Below are 18,777 nucleotides of genomic sequence, written 5' to 3'. Positions count from 1 at the left end.
TCACTTGGAACGATTTTATTCTTTTTAATGGCTACATGGTATTCTGTTGATTGGAAGAGACCTTTAAACATTTTTTAGGATGATTGAATAAATAACGGATAACTTCCGTTTAAAGAGAGCTCAAAATTATGAAACAAAAGACATGATACAAGAACAGGTTAATGTGGCAAAGAACAAAGTAGAATTTTTAGAAATTAGATGGGATAAATTTACCCTTTACACCATTGAAGAGAGATTTAGTGGGTTGAAAGACAGTACTAAAAAATTTACCCTTGGGAAAGAGGGGGAATGAGGGGAATTATTGCTTAGGAAACATTGAGTTTTTGTTCATGGGAATGGAGAATTTGGCAGCGAATACTGGTGGTTGTACAACCTGATTGATGTAATTAATTTCACTGAATTGTATGTGTGACCAGTGTAATATTAGCAAACGGTGTGTTATCTATAATTTCACAGTAACAGAAGGTCACCCAGAATGCTGAGAAAGGATAAAAATAAAAAAGCGTAGTTAAAAGACAAGGATTAATTGGGAGACATAATGGCTGAGAGTTTTTAGCATTAAAGAAGGACCTGAGTCCTCAAATCAAAAGGGAGTTCTAGGGTGTCAGCCAAATTAAGTAAAGGTAAATACACATCCAGAGAAGTTGTTGTGATATACTAGAATATCCGTGATAATGAGGAAATCTTAAAAGCTCCATATCAGGGAGGTCAGTTCTCTCCAAATCAGTATATACATTAAGTGCCATTTCAATCAAAATACCAACAGAGCTTCTTATAAAACTTGAAAAGCTGATTTAAAAATTCTTATTGGATAGCCAAGTACCAAGAATAGCTGAGACAATTTTGAAGGAAAATTAAGACGGTGGGAGTTCTTACCCTTCCAGGTGTCAATTGTAGTCTTGGGACAGGGATAGAATAAGTGGCCAATGGAATGGAATAGAGCTCCTGGTAACAGACTCATGCCCACATGAAAATTTAATATACAGGAGCAGTGGCATTACAGATCAGCAGGGAAAGGGTCAACTGTTCAATAAATGGAAAAGAGAATTTGTTATATATACGGGAAAAGTAAAATTAGATCTCTGCCTCGTACCATAATTTAAAAGACTTCTAACTAGATTAAAAACCTAATTATGATAGCAAACCTTTAAAGCTTCTAAACCTTTAGAAGAAAACATAGAATATATTTGTGTTCTAAGCGTGAGAAAGGCTTTTTTAAGATACAAAAAACAAATGATTAAGGATTGTTAAATTCAGCTGCAATAAAATTTAAATTTCAGTGTAACCAAAGACAACAGTGTGAAAAGATAAGCTATAGGCTAGTGAGAGAAGATATTTTCAGTGCACATAACCAAGAAAGAATTAGTATTCAGAATATATAAGGTAGCCCTATAGCAAAATGGAGCCCTGGTGATGTAGTGGTTAAGAGTTCAGCTGTAAACCAAAAGGTTGGCAGTTCAAATCCATCAGCTGCTTCCTGGAAACCCTGTAGGGAAGTTCTGCTCTGTCCCATAGGGTCACTATGAGTCGTAACTGACTGGACAGCACCTAACAATAACAACAGCATAGCAAAATAGGCAAAGATTCACATAAGAGAAACTACAGTGGACAATAAATACAGAAAGATTTTCAACCTTACTAGTTATGGAAATACAAGTAAAAATAACAATGAAGAAATAATAAGTGTTGGAAAAGATGTTGAGAAATAGGAACTCTTTGATATTATTGATGGCCTATAAATTGATAAAATTACTTTGAATAACAATTTAGCAATATCTGGTAAAGTTGAAGACCAACATATTTTTAAAGAAATTAATGCACATGTGAACAAAGAGATATATAAATAAATGTTCATTATAGCATTGCTAGTAATAGTGAGAAGTTGGAAACAACTTGAACGTCCACCAAGAGGAAAACAGATAAATAATGGTATACTTATACAATGGAATACTGTACAGTTGTTAAAATAAATGAACCAGAAGCATCAGCATCTGAGATACATCCCAGTAATTTAAGGTTGAGTCAGAAAAGCAAATTGTCGAATAATCTATACCGTGTGATACCATTTAGGTAAAGCTTAAAAACATACAAATATAAGCTTGATGAAGGCAGGTGTTTGTCTGTTTTGTTCTCTGCTGTATCCTTAGCACCTCGAACTATGCCGCACACGTAGTGAGTGCTTGTTAAATATTTACTGGATAAATTGTATGCAAAACAATATTATAAAATTGTTTATGGATACATACATATGAATTCATGGTGATTAGAAACTTTCATGGGGAATGAAAACAACTTTTGGATAGTGGTTCCCTCTGGAGACGGAGGGAGAGAGGGAGGGGAATGGATTGGGGAGGGGTATACAGGATATATTTTTGTTATGTACAATAAAAATCTAAAAGATAAAATGTTAAAATTTAATAAAGCTGGGTGGAGGTATCACAGATATTTGTTACATTCTTCATAATATTCTGTATGTTTCAAATATTTTACAGTTTAAGAAGTTATCTCAAGAAGAAAAGATTTGTTTGCCTCTTCTCAAAATGATTTTTTACTAATCTGCTGTTAGAATTTATGTTCTTTATCTATGTCAACTCTCATTTGCTGCTATTGGTGTGCCTGCAATAGCATCCCACACCTACAGATTTGAATCTGCTTCTTCTGATCTGTTGGTTAGAAAAATAGATTTTGAAGCTTATTTGGAAATAAGTGAATCTGAGGGGTCCTCTAATACGTGAACTTCAGTGTACATTACTTAATAATGAAAAACTAAAGCCAAACCCACTGCCGTTGAGTCAATTCCGACTCATGGTGACCCTATAGGACAGAGTAGAACTGCCCCTAGGGTTTCTAAAGAGTGGCTGGTGGATTCAAACTGCCAACCTTTTGTTCAGCACCCAAGCTCTTAACCACTATGCCACTAGGCTCCTTAATAATAATACTAACTTCCATTTTTTGAGTGTTTACCATGCGCCAAACCTACTGTGAAGCACTTTTCATACGTTATACTGTTTAATCCTCACAATACCCCTATGTGAGACAGATATTTTACCCCTTTTAAAGAATGAAGAAACTGCAACTCAGATAAAAAAAAAACTTGCCCAAAGTATTATATCTAATGACTGATGGAGCTGGAATTCATACTCAGTCCGATTAGACAGCCTCACTGTTCAGTTCAGAGATGTAGCTGTGCATTTTCTGATTTTGTTCCAGATAGTTGTTTTGTACTTACTTGGTAATGTTTTCTAGTTCATTTCTTAATTTTGTGGTTTGCTTATCTTGTAAAATAAAACACTGATAGTTGTGGAGAATATTTGCTCTTAATTCATACTTTGGGAAAGTAAGGAGAGAAGTCTGTAATTTAATTTCTTAAGCCCGTTGCATAGGTTTACTTCTCATTCAGGAGGATGTGAATTTAAGAGTCCAGTTAGCATTCAAGTCCTCCAATAATGAGATTGCCAATTATGATGACCTTGAGACCATCGTAACGTAAGAGTATTTACTTAATGATAAAACCCTTAAAAAAATTAGTACTTGTTAAATATCCCAGAATCTGTCTTCCTCCCACTGTCTCTGTTGGTCTCTTGCTGATTGTTGTATTTGAAAGAATATAGTGCAAATGCAGTGCTTATCAGTGACAACATGAAATTTCTTCTGCAAAGGATGTAAAATTTCCCAAATTCTGAAAGTGATGCTAGAGAACTGGCCACATTCATACAAAATCATTGACAAATGAGAATCTGACAGAGTTAGACTAGTTCCCAGTTAGAGAAAAGAAAATGACAGGAATGACGATAATATGGGGGCACTTCAAAGAATTCTTTGAATATCTCAGAGGACTATGGAAGGCCCTTGGGAAAACTGATGAAGTCCTTGAATATTTATACAGAAGTGACCTCTTTTTTTTGTAGTACAAAATACAAATGTGAAGTAAGGATGTCATATTTCTGCTATTTTAATTTCATTGGAAAATTTATGCAAAATACAAAGAAATGTGATTCATTCTTGCTTTAAGAATTTGCATATAGTTAAATAAATGAAAAAATTAATTTTTGTGATTTTTTAGTTTAATTTTTTTTAAGATAAAGACTTAACACTTTCATTTCTACGATGAAAAGTTAATATGTGTTTTAAGAGAATTTGCTTTCAGTTGCTTTTATCCTCTGCCAGTTATCCTCGGATAATTTATCAATTAATCCAGATGTCAGTTTATCTAGAACTGTTGTAGTCGTGAGTTGGGGTTCGATGGGGACATTTGGAGAGATTTCGGTATGCGTGGAGTGTCTCCAGTTTATTAGGGACTGTAGGTTATCGATATTTTGTAATTACTAACTTAACTAGGCTAGATTGAGTTTTAATTTGAGAAGATTGGCCTAAATCTCCAAAGATTTGTCTAATATGTCACATTCTCTCTGTCTGCTTACTTTCGGATAAAAATTGTTGTAGGTACTTTAACTGATCTAGTGTACATCCGTAATTTTCTAAAATTTATCTACTCTCTTTACCAGTGATTCTTCAGTACCAAAATTTTTAACACGCAATAGTTTGAGGCAAAATGAAAAAACTAAAGTTAAAATATTGAATTTTTCACTAAACTTATTCAATTTAAAACCATTAATTTTTATTCCATGATTATTCTCTCTGTATTTTTGGTATTAAAATATGCTATAAGGGAAAAATAAAATTGATAATATAAGGATTAAATTTTTGATATACTAGAAAAATCTATAAACCACATTGAAAGACACATATTTGGGGAAAATACATGCAACATATTGTATTTGAAAAACTGAGATATAATATATTCTTCATACAGAAAGAGATCTTACATTTCAACCAAGTAAAATCAGTAAATGATGTGAACAGCAATTCACCCAAAAAAAAAAGTAATCTGCCAATAATTCTGAAAAAAAGCTCACCTTTACTAAAAATAAAAGTTTCAACTTAAAGTAGGTATTTTTTCCTAACACTTGGCAGAAATTTTTTTTAAAAATCTGTGTGGAGTTGTTTGGGGAAATGGACAGTCACCTAACTGCTGGTAAAATTATATATTGATATGTCCTTTTGGAGGACAATTTGGTTTTCGGTATTGAAAGGCCTTACAATTTTTAAAATCCCTTTTTACTTGGCAGTACATTTTTCTAGGAATATACTTAGGGAAATAAATAGGGATATAGTCAATATTAGCCTATAAGGATGTTTATCATAGTGCTTTTTAATAATAGCAAAAAATTGGAAGCGAGCTAAACATCCAGCAATCATGTTTTTCTAAAAAAAAAGATTACAGCTCATCCAGGCAGTGAGCACTATTCAGTCATTAAAAATGATATTGCAGATAAAGCTTTAATGACATGGCAAAATATTTATAAAATTAGGTTTAAAATACAGAAATGAGACTAAACGTCAATACCAGTAGTTATTTTTGGTGGTGGATTTTTTTAATTTATTTAAAAGTCTGTTCAATGAAAATGTATTACATAATTTAAAAAGTTATTGGGAATCACTGTAGAATAAATCTGTGTCTGTCCTTACCCACACACAGCACCGCTAACTGCTGCTCTTCCCTGGAATACAGCATCTCTCTATATGCCTTTGTACTTTTGCTTATCCCTCAGCCACCTGGAGAGTTCCTGCTGGTCTTTCAAATTCAGTTCAGATGACACTATCACAGAGTCTTTTGTAATCTTGCTCTTTTCTTTGCTTATCCCATACAATGATTTTGTGTAACTATGTATTTACAGTGTCTTCTCCACTAGGCAATGAAGTATCTTATTCATTGATTTAATAAATATTTGTTGAGTATGTATTATGTGCCAGGCACTCTCCTGGGTATAGCAGATCTAACCTCGAACTAGGCAGACAGATTCTCCTTCCTTCAGAGAGTTTATAGCCTTGTAAAGTTATTCATTACACAGTAATGTTAAGTATTATGGTAGATATCTGGCGTGCTTTGGGAGCTTAGAGGATTGGTACATCTACTCCAGGCTGGGTAGAGAGGGAACACTGCCTGGAGTTGCCATCTGAGCTGAATGTTAAAAAGAAAGGAAGAATTAGCCAGATCGCAGGGCAGGGGGAAGAGGGCTTCAGGTAGAAGAAACAACCCATACAAAGGCCTTGAAAGTTAAAAACATGGTAAGTCAGGAAGGTCATTATAACGTTTGTGGATATTGGTTTGATTTCTGGTGAAAAAGAATTATGTATGATTTTGTCATGGAAGTGGCTCCAGAATTCACTTCTGCAAGAGATTAGATGTTCTATGTCATAACATGTTAGCAAAAGCATCCTAGTGTTGAATTAAGACAGAAATTCAAGTGTGAATGTTATTTTTTTAAGTATTTGTATAAATATATTCTCATGTGAGATTTTCAAAGAGCAAACTGAAGTCTCTGTTACAATTAAAACAGAGTTTTATCGGAGGAATAAATAAAACAATCTGGATCAGGCAGCGCTTAGGGAGAATTCACCAAAGTACTCTGGAGAGAGGAATTTTTCATAGAGTTTAAGCACAAAAAATTGAGGAACCTAGAAGGAAAAATTTTGATTGGTTAGTATTTGCAAAATAATCCTTTAACAGACACCAGACAATTACGAGATCCCTTAAGCATTGTTTTACTAATCATAAAGCTTGAGTCAGCTAACGTCTTGTTAATGTATGGATATTATGGGGGCCAGCCAGAGTAAGTATTCTTCCTGGGAGCATGCTGTGAGAGGAAGGGAGGGTAGGGGAGCCCACAGGCTTCTTGAAGTGTTCTGGCTCAGTGACTTTTGAGATTCAGCTCAGAATGAGCAGCGAACAATACAAATTGGAGTCTAGCCTACATCTTTCACAGATGCTTCTTCTTATGCCAGTCACCTATATATTTGGGGCTTCTTCACAGGATTGAGAGATTAATGTAAAATAATAGAAAGCCTGAATCATAGAGTATTTAATTAAGTCCATCACTTAATATTGACTGGTCCTAGTAAAATATTGCTAAGTGACATTATTTGGGTAATACCTCTAGGATTAATAGCAATTTGAACAGCAATCTTCGTATGTAAACTTGTTCTGAATAGAAAATACATTACTTGCAGCAGAGTAAACATTTCTATAATTTTTTAACCCTTTACATTTAACATTTCCCCCTCAGCATTCAAATCTTCAAAATCTTCCCCATCTCCTATTCAGTTATCTCTCGCCTTTTGTGTTTTCTATAGATCATGAAGCTCTTTTCTTTCCCTCTAGCCCTGTTCTCCATGTACCCACCCCTGTTTCCAGTTCCAAAAAAAATCAATAGTGTAAAGCAAATGGATCAAATTGCATCATGGCCCTCATTAAATCATGGTACCCTGTGATTATGTGAATTTTATTTACTCCTTATTGTATATCAGAATCACTGGGTTTATATAATCAGTTTGTAGTAGTTTTCTCTTTTTTGTTTTCTTGATTAGGCAATTTAGAGACTTTCTCAAATCAAGTTTTCTTTAATAAAAGATTAAGTGAACCAGTTTTTCTTTTCTCCTTTTGTAGATTTCTTGATAATCGGCTGTTTGCTACCTGCTCTGATGACACTACTATAGCACTGTGGGATCTGAGAAAATTGAACACCACCAAAGTATGCACTTTACATGGCCACACTAGCTGGGTGAAGAACATCGAATATGATACTAATACAAGACTCTTAGTAACATCAGGATTTGATGGAAATGTCATTATTTGGGACACTAACAGGTTTGTGAACAGGAGATCAAGTTAGGGTTGTAACAAAGAAAAATTGATTTAAAGATGGTGAACAAATTCTGTGTTCTAGCATTTATATCTTTTTAGGTGAAAGAAATTGGCGTTGGGAAAAACAATTGAAGAGTGATTCCATCTTTTGTTACCTACACTTATTTATATTTTGCTGATAAAAATTTTGGAGACAATTATATGAATGGAAAAGAGACCAAGTAGTATACTTCAGGATGAAAATTGGTTTATAAAATGAATTTCCTGAATTTAAGGGATTTAATGAAAAATATCGTATTTCCTTTGTGAAACTGAAATGTTTTTCACTCTTTGGTCTTTACTTCTAAATCTGTTTTTAAGTTTTGCGCTTTGTTTTCATGCATTAAAAGAGTAGTTCTCAATTGGGGTGGTACTGATCCCTAGGGGATGTTTGGAAATAAATGTGTGGGGAAGTTTTGGTTGTCAATAAAAAGGGGAAAGAGGAGCCATCTGCTGGCATTTAGTGGGCAGGGACCAGAATTTCTAAACATTTTGCAATGCACAAGACAGTGTGCACAGTGAACTAATTGTCGCACCTGAAATGCCAGTGACACCTCTGTTCAGAAACATTTCAGTAAAATATGTCCTTTATAGAGAAAGTGTTTGAAGAGTTCACATTTGAGAAATAATGAAAACATACTTGTTTCTAGCTATGATGAAGTAATACCCCAGGATCAGTCCTGAAAGATTCTTTTCAGAAGTCATATGTAAAAAGAAAGGGAATATCCTTAAAGATTCCTAGCTATGCTTATTGTTTAAGAGGATAGAACTGTTGAAGCTAGTTATGACCATGCTACCTAAACTTAACAAAGAGAATATTAGGAGGAAAAATGAAAGTCCAGTCTGTAATATGAATATAGATGTAAATATTCTAAAGAAAATAGGAAATTGAATCCTGCAAGATATTAGTCCACATCTCATGATTAAGTTGGGCTTATTCAAGGAATGAAAAGATGGTTTATAAAAAAATCTATTAATATAATTGATTACATTAACAGATTAAATGGATAAATCCATATGATTATTTAAATTTGGGATAAAAAGCATTGAATAGAATTAAATATTCAGTCATAATTAAAAATAAACAAAAGCAAGGACCTTATTACCAACCTTATAGAAATGAAAAGGATTATGGGGAATACTATAAATAATTTTTTGCCGACAATTTAGATGAAATAAACAAATACCTAGAGAGACACAGATTATTGAAACTAACTCAAGAGTAAATAGAAAATCTGTAGACCTTCAGAGCTATAGCAAGTAAAGAAATTGAATTGGTAGTTTAAAAATCTTCCCACAGTGAAAAGCCCAGGCCCAGATGGCTTCAGTGGTGAATTCTTCTAAACACAGACAGAATTAATGTTACCTGATTAGGGTCTGTGCCCTGGAGCAGTTGAGCCAATGAAACGTACTCCAAGTCAGAAAGAGTGAGAAAGTTTATTAAGGAGATGCATACATCACTGGGGACTTGGCAGCAACACAGGTTGTCTCTATGAAGTCCCAAAGAGCAATTTTACATTAGAGCTTATATAGAATCTTGCAAGGGTTACAAGTGTCTTTTTAAGTCCCCTGCCAGACACTTCTTTATTGGGCTAAAGATATATATATATCAGATACCTGGGCTCCAAATTTTCTGTGGGGTTGTAAGCCACAGGTAGTCCGGACAGCACAAAAGGTTATTTGCATCAGTTTAAAACAAAGACCAAAGTCATTAACATTTGGTCAAAACAAAGTCATTAACAGGTATGTGAAGGAGGCAGGCAGAGGAAGAACAACTTACAGGTTTATCATGGCCTTAGTTATGTTAAGCTCTCAGTTGCCCCTTTTGAAGAAGGAAAAAACATGCTGGGGAGTATTGGGGTCACAATAAATAATACCAATCTTTCACAAATTCAGAAAGTAAAGAAGAGAAAACTTGCAACTCATTCTCCGAGGTTAGTGTTACTGATGCCAAAGCCAGACAAAGACATAATAGCAAAAGAAAATTATAGCCTCGTGAATACAAATGCAAAAATCCTCAACAAAATGTTTGTTGTTGTTGTTGTTGTGTGCCATTGAGTCGATTCTGACTCATAGCAACCCTATAGGACAGAGAAGAACTGTCCTGTAGGGTTTCCTAGGCCATAATCTTGAGGGGAGCAGGTCGCCAGGTCCTTTCTCCCACAGAGTGGCTGGTAAGTTTAAACTATAGATCTTTTGGTTAGCAGCTGAGTACTTAACCATTGTACCACCAGGAATCCCTCAACAAAATATTTGCAAGCCAAATATAGCAATATATGTAGAAGATTTTAGGCCATGATGAAGTGGAATTTATCCCAGGAATGCAAGTTTGGTTTAACATCCCAAAATCAATTAATACATCATACTAATAAAGGAGAAACTCTAGACGATCATCTCAGTATATTTAGAAAAGCACTTGACAAACTCCCAACACTCTTTCATGATAAAACTAGGAATGGAACAGAACTTCTTCATCCTGATAAAAGGCATCTATGAAAAATCTATAGCTAAGATTATACTTAATGTTGAAAGACAAAATACATTTTCCCTAAGATTGGGAACAAAGCAACGATGTCCACTCTCACCATTTCTATTCAACATTGTACTGAACGTACAACGTTGTAGTAGAGGTGCAATCAGGCAAGAAAAAGAAAAAACATCCAGAAAGAAAGTAAAACTGCCTTCTTTATATGCAGAAGACCTGATCCTGTATGTAGGGAATCTTAAGGAATACACACACGCACAAACCCTAGTAGAACTGATAAACAAGTTCAGCAAGGTCACACAATATAAGATTAATATACAAAAGTCAGTTGTGTATCTGTTTCTTTGCAATGAATAATCCAAAGTGAATTAAGAAAATAGTTCCATTCCCAGTAGTATCAAGAAGAATAAAGTACAGTACTTATGCATACATTTAACAAAAGAAGTATAAGATTTATATACTGAAAACTATGAAACATTGCTGAAAGAAATGTAAGAAAATGTAAATGAATGAAATGACTTGTGAGTTCAAGGGATCTGGGAGTTGATCAAGGAAAAAGACATGGCCATGAGGTGACAGTGTTGTAAAATAATCTGTTTATGGGGGCAGGTGCTGTGACAGGTTTGCATAAGGAGAAAGTCCCTGATAACCTGAACCGTTCCAAGGCAAGGGCTGGGGAGGTGGGCATTCAGGAGGGGGGAAGTGCAAGGGAACTCCTGGGGCGAGGGGAGTCGAGGGGAGGGGGCTTACAGGTCTAGGTGATGTGGTTCAGCAACACAGTGGGAAGTACGAAGGGTAGCAGTGGCCTGGGGTCTTTTATAGACCGAATTTATCGAACAGATGTTGGGTGCAGTTTCACAGATATATGGAAAGCAGGTAGGCTCTAAATGGCTACAAGTTTGCTTATTTGGGCTATATTTAAAACAACTGGGTATATAACAATATATGTTTGGTGCCAGCAAACTTTCGAGCTTATAGGTCCCAGCTTGCTATGGAGAAATAACCCAGGGGCAATATACAGAGTCCATCTTTGGCTCATTTATATAACAGACACATTCTATGTTCATGAATTGGAATATTAAATATTATTAAGATGGCAGTTCTCTGCAAACTAATCTATAGATTTAACACAATCCCTACCGATATTCCAGTTGTGTTTTTTTGCAGAAACTGTCAAGCTGATTCTAAAATGTATATGGAAATGCGAAGGATAATCTTGGAAAAAGAAGCATTGGAGGACTCACCTATTTCCCACTTTAAAACTTGTTTCAAAGACATAGTAATTAAGACAATGGTACAGGTATAGGATAGGCATATAAACTGATGGAACAAAATTGAGAGTCTAGAAATATACCCTTACATGTATGGATAGGTGGTTTTCAACAAAGGTAGCAAGTTACTTCAGTGGGGAAAGGATAATCTTTGTCAACAAATGGTACTTGGACAATTGGATATCCACATGAAAAAGATTAATTTAGGCTCTTGTTTCACATCACACACAAAAATTAACTCAAAATGGATTTCGACCTAAGTATAAGAGCTACAAAACCAACCAACCAACCGGTTGCCGTCGAGTCGATTCCGACTCATAGTGACCCTATAGGACAGAGTAGAACTACCCCATAGAGTTTCTAGGAAGAGCCTGGCGGATTAGAACTGCTGACACTTATGGTTAGCAGCCCTAGCACTTAACCACTACACCATCAGGGTGTCCAAGTAGAAATCAAAACTACAATGAGATATCAGCTCACACCCACTAGAATGGTTTTAATAGAAAAGACAGATAATAACATGTATCAGCAAGAATGTTGAGAAACTGGAACTCATACATTGCTGGTGGGATATAAATGGTGCAGCCACTTTAGAAAACAGTTTAGCAGTTTCTTAAAATGTTAAACATAGAGTTACCATATGACCTAGCAATTTAAGGTGTATAGCCAGCCAGGAGAAATGACCACATGTAGTCTACATAAAGACTTCTGCATGAATGTTTATAGTAGCATTACTCATTATAGCCAAAAAATGGAACCAATTCAAATAACTGGTGAGTGGATAAACAAAATGTATATCTACGCAATGGAGTACTATTTGGCAATAAAAAGGAACAAGGTACTGATAAATGCTATAACGTCGATGAACCTCAAAAACAGGCTAAGTGAAAGAAGCCAGATGCAAAAGACCACTTACTGTGTGATTTGATTTATATGAAATATCCAAAAACGGGAAAGCCATAGAGATAGAAAGTAAATAAGTTTTTGCTGGGACTTGGGGTAGGAACAGAGAGTGACTGCTGATGGGCACAAGGAATCTTTTAGAGTGATGAAAATATTCTAAAATTGGATTGTGTTGATGATTACACAACCCTGTGATTTTACTAAAAATCACTTAATTGTGCACTTAAAATCAGTTAATTTTATGGTATGTAAATTATATCTCAATAAAGCTGTTAAAAATTTAACTAGAAATAGAAGGAAACTCATAAAAAGTATATACCTAAAACCTACAGCACATTTAAAAATGGTGAACCTTTAGAAGTTTTCTCCATAAAATCAAGGAAGTAGAATATACTCCCATTACTACTATTCACTTGTGTTTTGTTGGGGCATGAAGAGGGGTCCTAGTTGGTACAATAAAAGGACGAAAAAGAAAATATGTAAAGGTTGAGAAAGAAAAAAAATTCATCATTGACAAATGATATGAAAACAATAGTAGCAGTTTCTTAAAATGTTAATCGCAGAGCTACCATATGAGCTAGCAATTCCACTGCTAGGTACATAACCCAGAAGAAATGGACACGTATATCCACACAAAGACTTGCTGTATACATCTGTGGGGAGTGAGAGAGATATACCCTGTATATCAGGAGTCGGCAAACTTTTTCTTTTCAGGGCCAAGTAGTAAATATTTTAGGCTTTGCATGCTGTATAGTCTCTGATGGGCCATATATAATACATAAATGAATGGATATGGCTATGTTGCAACAAAACTTTCTTTATAAAAATATGCAATGGACAAGATTTGGCTGACAAGCCATAGTTTGCCAACCCCTGGTCTATATAGAAAATCCTAGAAAATGTTCAGACAAGTTATCAAACTTAAATCAGTAGTGTTCCTATACATCACTACCAACAACTTCAAAAGGAAATTTTTAAAGTATATAATTTTTAATAGCCAAAAAATTTATCTGGTGCATAGGAATAAATTACAACATAAAATTTATATGTATGTTTATAGAGAAAAGTTATTTTAGAAGACCTAAATAAAGTCTATGGGTGACAAACCAAACCTCTTCCCGTTGAATCAATTCAGACTCATAGTGACCCTATAGGATAGAGTAGAACTGCCCCATAGGGTTTCCAGGGAGCGGCTCCTGGATTCCAACTACCGACATCTGGGTTAGCAGCCATAGCTCCCCGTAGCTCTTAACCACTGTGCTGCCAGGGCTCCAAAAAAGGGCATCTGCCTGCCCGTTGGAGAGTTAAACTCCAGTCTCACAGGTGACAGGTGGGAATATTCACCACTGTACTCAACAAGGGTGGTGTGGATGAGAAGACTCCTCTAAAACTACAATAAGGGAATTTTTAGCAAAGAGTGTAAACTCACAGACAGGGAAATAAGAGAGGAAGCAGAACAAAATTTTAGGAGCTGGAAAGCAGATAGATGAGTGGTAATTGATTAGATAAGTTGACTTAACAAGTCCAAGAAAGGATCCCAAGCTTGCAGTGGGGAAAATTTAAGAATTTAAGACAATTTACAGAGTCCTCAAAAATCACAGAAACTGGCAACTCTGGGTATCTGTAGTAAAAGTAAGAATTCAAGTGAAAGATGTCTAAGAATTTATGTCTCCTCCCTTACGCCAGTCTGCTGGATAATTGACTTCTTCCCATTTCAGCGGAAGTTTGAAATTTTATTCCCTAAAGAGGGTAAAATAGAGAATTTCTGTATATGGATGCCAGGTACATTTGGAGGCTTTGGTATCTTAGCAAAATCTGGGAGATGAAGTGACTATATACATTCTCAATACTGAATGCAGAGATCCTCAGCCTTCATCCAGTTGTGATCCAAGGATATTGCCGTTGGGAGCCCCTAAAAAATGGCCCATCTAGAAAACCTATTATACTAGTGAACCTGGAGCCCTACCCACGCACTCAGAGTTCTCAGTCAGCTTCTTAGTTCCTCACTCTTATTCATAGGCAGACAGCCAAAAATAAACAGACATTTGAGAAAAGTTTCTAATGTAGAGACCCATACAAACAGGACATTAATACGTTCAGAAGTAGAAGACATTGCTTGAAACAAGAGTAGAATGAAATAGAGAATAGAAGTAGAGCGGATTTCTAAAATACTGTTATTGTTCTACCTCTTAACAGGCATGACGAGTCACAAGTGTTTATTTTTCTTTTAACCCTTTTGTGCTCACGGGTACCTCTAGGGACAAAGTACTTTTTCTGCCTCTGAAGGTTTATTGGGAAGCTGCTGTACCGCTGACAGTATGTGCTGCCACAAGGCAGGAGCTTTTATGACTGAAACGGAAGGAATGGGCATTTGGTGCAAATTACTGTTTTTACAGGGTATTGTATGATAGGACATTGTATTTTGGTAGGAAAAATAGAAATTTTGAAAAATTTTAATTGCACATATGTACCAATAGAACCCGGTGGGGGCTCTGGGTTATAATTAGGGGTACTTCTTATGTCCACTAAACACTTAGGGTAGACTTGTGCGAGGGGGCAAGAAAAGAATATCAATACTAAAAAAAAAAAATCAATACTACCTACCGAAAATTCAGACACAGTCATTCAGCATGCTTCCATTAATGAAAACACATAGTATCAACAAAAAATTCACAGCAGAAAATAATTGGTTCACGAAAGTGTTAAACTCTTCATGTGTTTTATTTATGTACTATTCTCCAGGTGTGATATGGTTCACTTTTTTTTTTAAAAATTTTTCAAAAAACAAGATAAAAGGGAGAATAAAGAACATAGGCGAGGAATAAAATCTATTGTAGATTTTGGTAAGGACCAAATAGAACTTCCCAAAACCCGTTGCCATCAAGTCGATTCCGACTCATAGTGACCCTATAAGACAGAGTAGAACTGCCCCATAGAGTTTCCAAGGAGTGCCTGGTGGATTTGAACTGCCAACCTTTTGGTTAGCAGCCATAGCACTTAACCATTACACCACCAGGGTTTCCAGATAGAACTTAGGTAAAAGAAAATACAACTATTGAAAATTTAAAAGCATAGGACAGGTCAAATAGCAGGTTAGACACAACTGGAAAAAAAAAAAAAGATTGGGAGATAAATATTGAAAAATTGTCCATCATACAACATATAGAGAAGGGGAGACAGGAAATTTAAAAAGCAGTTATGAATGTCTCAAACATCTATTTGGAGCTCCAAAAAGAGAGAATACAGAAAATAGATAAGAGATAATAATGGAATAATGGCTGAGAATTTTCCAGAATATATGAATAACATGAATCTTAAAATTTAGAAAGTGAATCCCAATAAAAATAAACAAATCTTAAGTTACATCAGAGTGAAACTGCCCCACTCTAAAGACAAGGAAGATCTTAAAACCTCCAGATGAATAGAAAGATTCAAATTATCCCAAGTAATTTTAGCCGGATAAAAGACTTAAATAGCAACAATGGCAAGCCAGAGCTTAGTGGAATATTATCCTCAATATGAGGAAAGAAATGTGTCAACTTAAAGTTATATACTCAGCTAAACCAGTATTCATAATAAAGACATTTTCAGAACAATAAAAAAGATTACCTCAACGAAGTCTTGAGGAAATTCTGAGGGATATACTTCAGGAAGAAAGAGAATGGCCCAAAAAGGAAGATTAGAGATGACAAAAGGAATGGTGAGCAAAAAAAATGTGTATAAATATACATTGTAAATTTTAGTTTAAGGGGTAAATAAAATATATGACTATCACTGAACCATTATATTTATAATTCTAGCTTTTATTGGTTTGATTTCTTCTGTAGGTGTACAGAAGATGGGTGTCCACATAAAAAATTCTTTCACACACGTTTTCTCATGCGAATGAGATTAACACCAGATTGTTCCAAGATGTTGATCTCAACTTCTTCTGGATATCTCTTGATTTTGCATGATCTTGACTTAACGAAGTCTTTAGAAGTAGGCAGCTATCCCATTTTGAGAGCAAGAAGAACTACATCAAGTTCAGGTAAGCTTTCCTTTCTTGATTAAAAAAGAGTTTTCTAAAGAATCGCAGACATAGGGATGGTGTATATGTCCATTCTGAGAATGGAAGAAGGGAAGGAAATTAAAAGACCTCCTCTGGAAAACTCAGTGATAGCTCCTTTCCAAAGAAGTACAATGATCTGTATAACACTGATTTGTACCTGCGTGTCACAAATGGTCTGGGAAGAACTACTAACTCTAAAAGTATTTTCTTGTAGCTGTCTGCTAACCAGAGAATCTTTGTCATTACTTCTGAAATCATCACTATCCCAAAAATTAGTGATGGCCCAAGGTAGTATCAATCTTCTTAAGCCCTTTTGGAATCCAGCAGGGCTTCTAAGTTGTGGTTAATATAGAAAGATTTAGCTTTAAGTCTATATTGTATCTGTGACTTCCAAATGTCCAGACACAGGTAGTTGATAACCATATTATTACATGACCCCCTAATTATCCTCCTGCTAATGCCCTCTCCTTCTCCTGTTGCTGCTTCTACCAGACTTAAGTGCACTTGGAGCTCAGAAGAACTAAATACTGTATTTGATCTATATTATGTGATAAAGACTATATTTCATCTACCTTTGAGATAAAGAGGGCTGGTCTGGGAACATTCTCGTCATTTATAATATTGTGATGATGAACAAAAACCCAGAAAAGAAGATTTAAACATTTGGAACACAGAATGTTCATAAATTTTATTAAAAGGCATCCTTAAATGGTTGGATAGCAGTCTTTCTCCTGTGTGCAGAGGGCCATTCCTGAAAACTCCTTTGGGACTATGTGGGCATAAGTGCATTGCAGTTGCCCAATATTACTGTTTAAAGTAGAAGCTTATGTTTTACCAACTTATTGCAAACAAGTGGTTTCATAAATATGCAAGTATAATTCTTTTAGATTCAGCATTGCCTTTTTTTTTTTTTAAACACTGATAATAAACTTTAGCTTAGTGAGAAATAGTGATTCAAAAGGTGTGTTTGGCCCTTTTTGATTCAAAAACAATACTTTTCCATCTTCTAAGGGTAATCGATAATTCTCCACAGACGTATGGGGCCATTAGAAAAGTGTGATGAAATGGAGATTCCTATTTGGAGTATTATATCAAACTCAGCTGTCTGATAATCATTTTATTTTTCCACGAATTTCAAAGATATTATTTACATAATTTCAAGAATGATAATAAAAGTTTTTAATATGTTTTAGGAAAGATCTATCAATTTCCCAGTAATGGGCCTTTTGTTTGGACTCTGTTCTAACTTAAACAACAGGCTAAACAGCTCACTTTTCATTTTCATTGAATTTCCTTGTTCCATTTCACTACAGAAATGATGGGGCAACAAAGATGCTCCTATATTTTTGGTTTTCATTTTTCTTTCACATAAGTCAATCTTTGATTTATAAAAGATTTTAAGGTGTAGATGGGTTTTTATGTGAGAGACTGACTTGATTTGTAAACTTTCACTTAAAGCACAAGAAAAATTATTAAAAAAATTTTTTAGAAAAGGAGTTGGCCTTAGAACATCTCAAAGAACTGTCTTGTCTCTTAATTATAGGCCAGTTTTATGTGGGCACGTACTTAACCATGATTCAGGTGGATTTTGAAAGTATGGTTTAAGTAGATAATTAAAAGTATGGCTTAAGTAGACACTATGTGAGTTATGCTAGGCTTATCTCAGAACTTTTTGTATTTTCAAGATTTGACCACTTCAAGTTCATCTGGTCCTAGAGTTTCTGGCTCACCTTGTCATCACAGTGATTCTAATTCACCTTCTGAGAAACACTTGTCTCGAGCCTCTCAAAGAGAAGGTAGGTTAAACGTTGGATTTTATAATCTTGCAACAACAGATTCTAACAGCTTTCTTTGGTTGGCTTTTAATCTGTAACAATAAAAGTCAATACCAATGAAGTTATTCCTTGCCCCTCAGTCAGCATTTTTAATGAAGCTAACCAAACTCTCCAGGGTCGAATATCTTGGGCTTAAATCTTTGTCGGAATTTGAGCTTTAATTTTATTACCTGGACTTAGTTTGGAGAGGAAGTAGTCAGGAAATGTAGATTCTGATCAGGGTTGTTGTGAAAATTCAATGAGATTGTGCATGTGAAAGTGCTGCATAAATAATAAGGGGATGAGTTTATCAGATGCTTGTGAAAGTTGACTGGTCCCCGCCCTTTAGGCTTTACGCTCTGCCATTTCTTTACCTGTGTAATTCCTGACAGCCTCAGAAGGGTTATGGGATGAAGTGAGCTACAATCTGGCCCCACTCTGCTTTTGCCAGTTTTTTCCCTGCCATTCTGGCAGAACTAGCTGCCCAGCCCAGCCCTCCTACCCGCTAT

At 35.3% G+C, this 18,777-nt stretch overlaps 1 protein-coding gene across 1 annotated transcript in view; it reads left to right on the top strand.

Annotated features, from left to right (window-relative positions):
* DCAF10 (DDB1 and CUL4 associated factor 10) overlaps positions 1-18,777 on the top strand; it is a 45,039-nt gene that overhangs the window by 10,356 nt on the left and 15,906 nt on the right. Inside the window, exons 3-5 of the mRNA XM_003407849.4 lie at positions 7,508-7,708; positions 16,231-16,433; positions 18,140-18,250. Coding sequence (XP_003407897.4) covers positions 7,508-7,708; positions 16,231-16,433; positions 18,140-18,250 — 515 coding nt within the window. The remainder of the gene's footprint in view (positions 1-7,507; positions 7,709-16,230; positions 16,434-18,139; positions 18,251-18,777) is intronic.

The sequence above is a fragment of the Loxodonta africana genome, chromosome 9 (assembly GCF_030014295.1).
Source record: "Loxodonta africana isolate mLoxAfr1 chromosome 9, mLoxAfr1.hap2, whole genome shotgun sequence".
NCBI lineage: Eukaryota > Metazoa > Chordata > Mammalia > Proboscidea > Elephantidae > Loxodonta > Loxodonta africana.
This window is presented reverse-complemented; position numbering and strand designations above follow the sequence as displayed.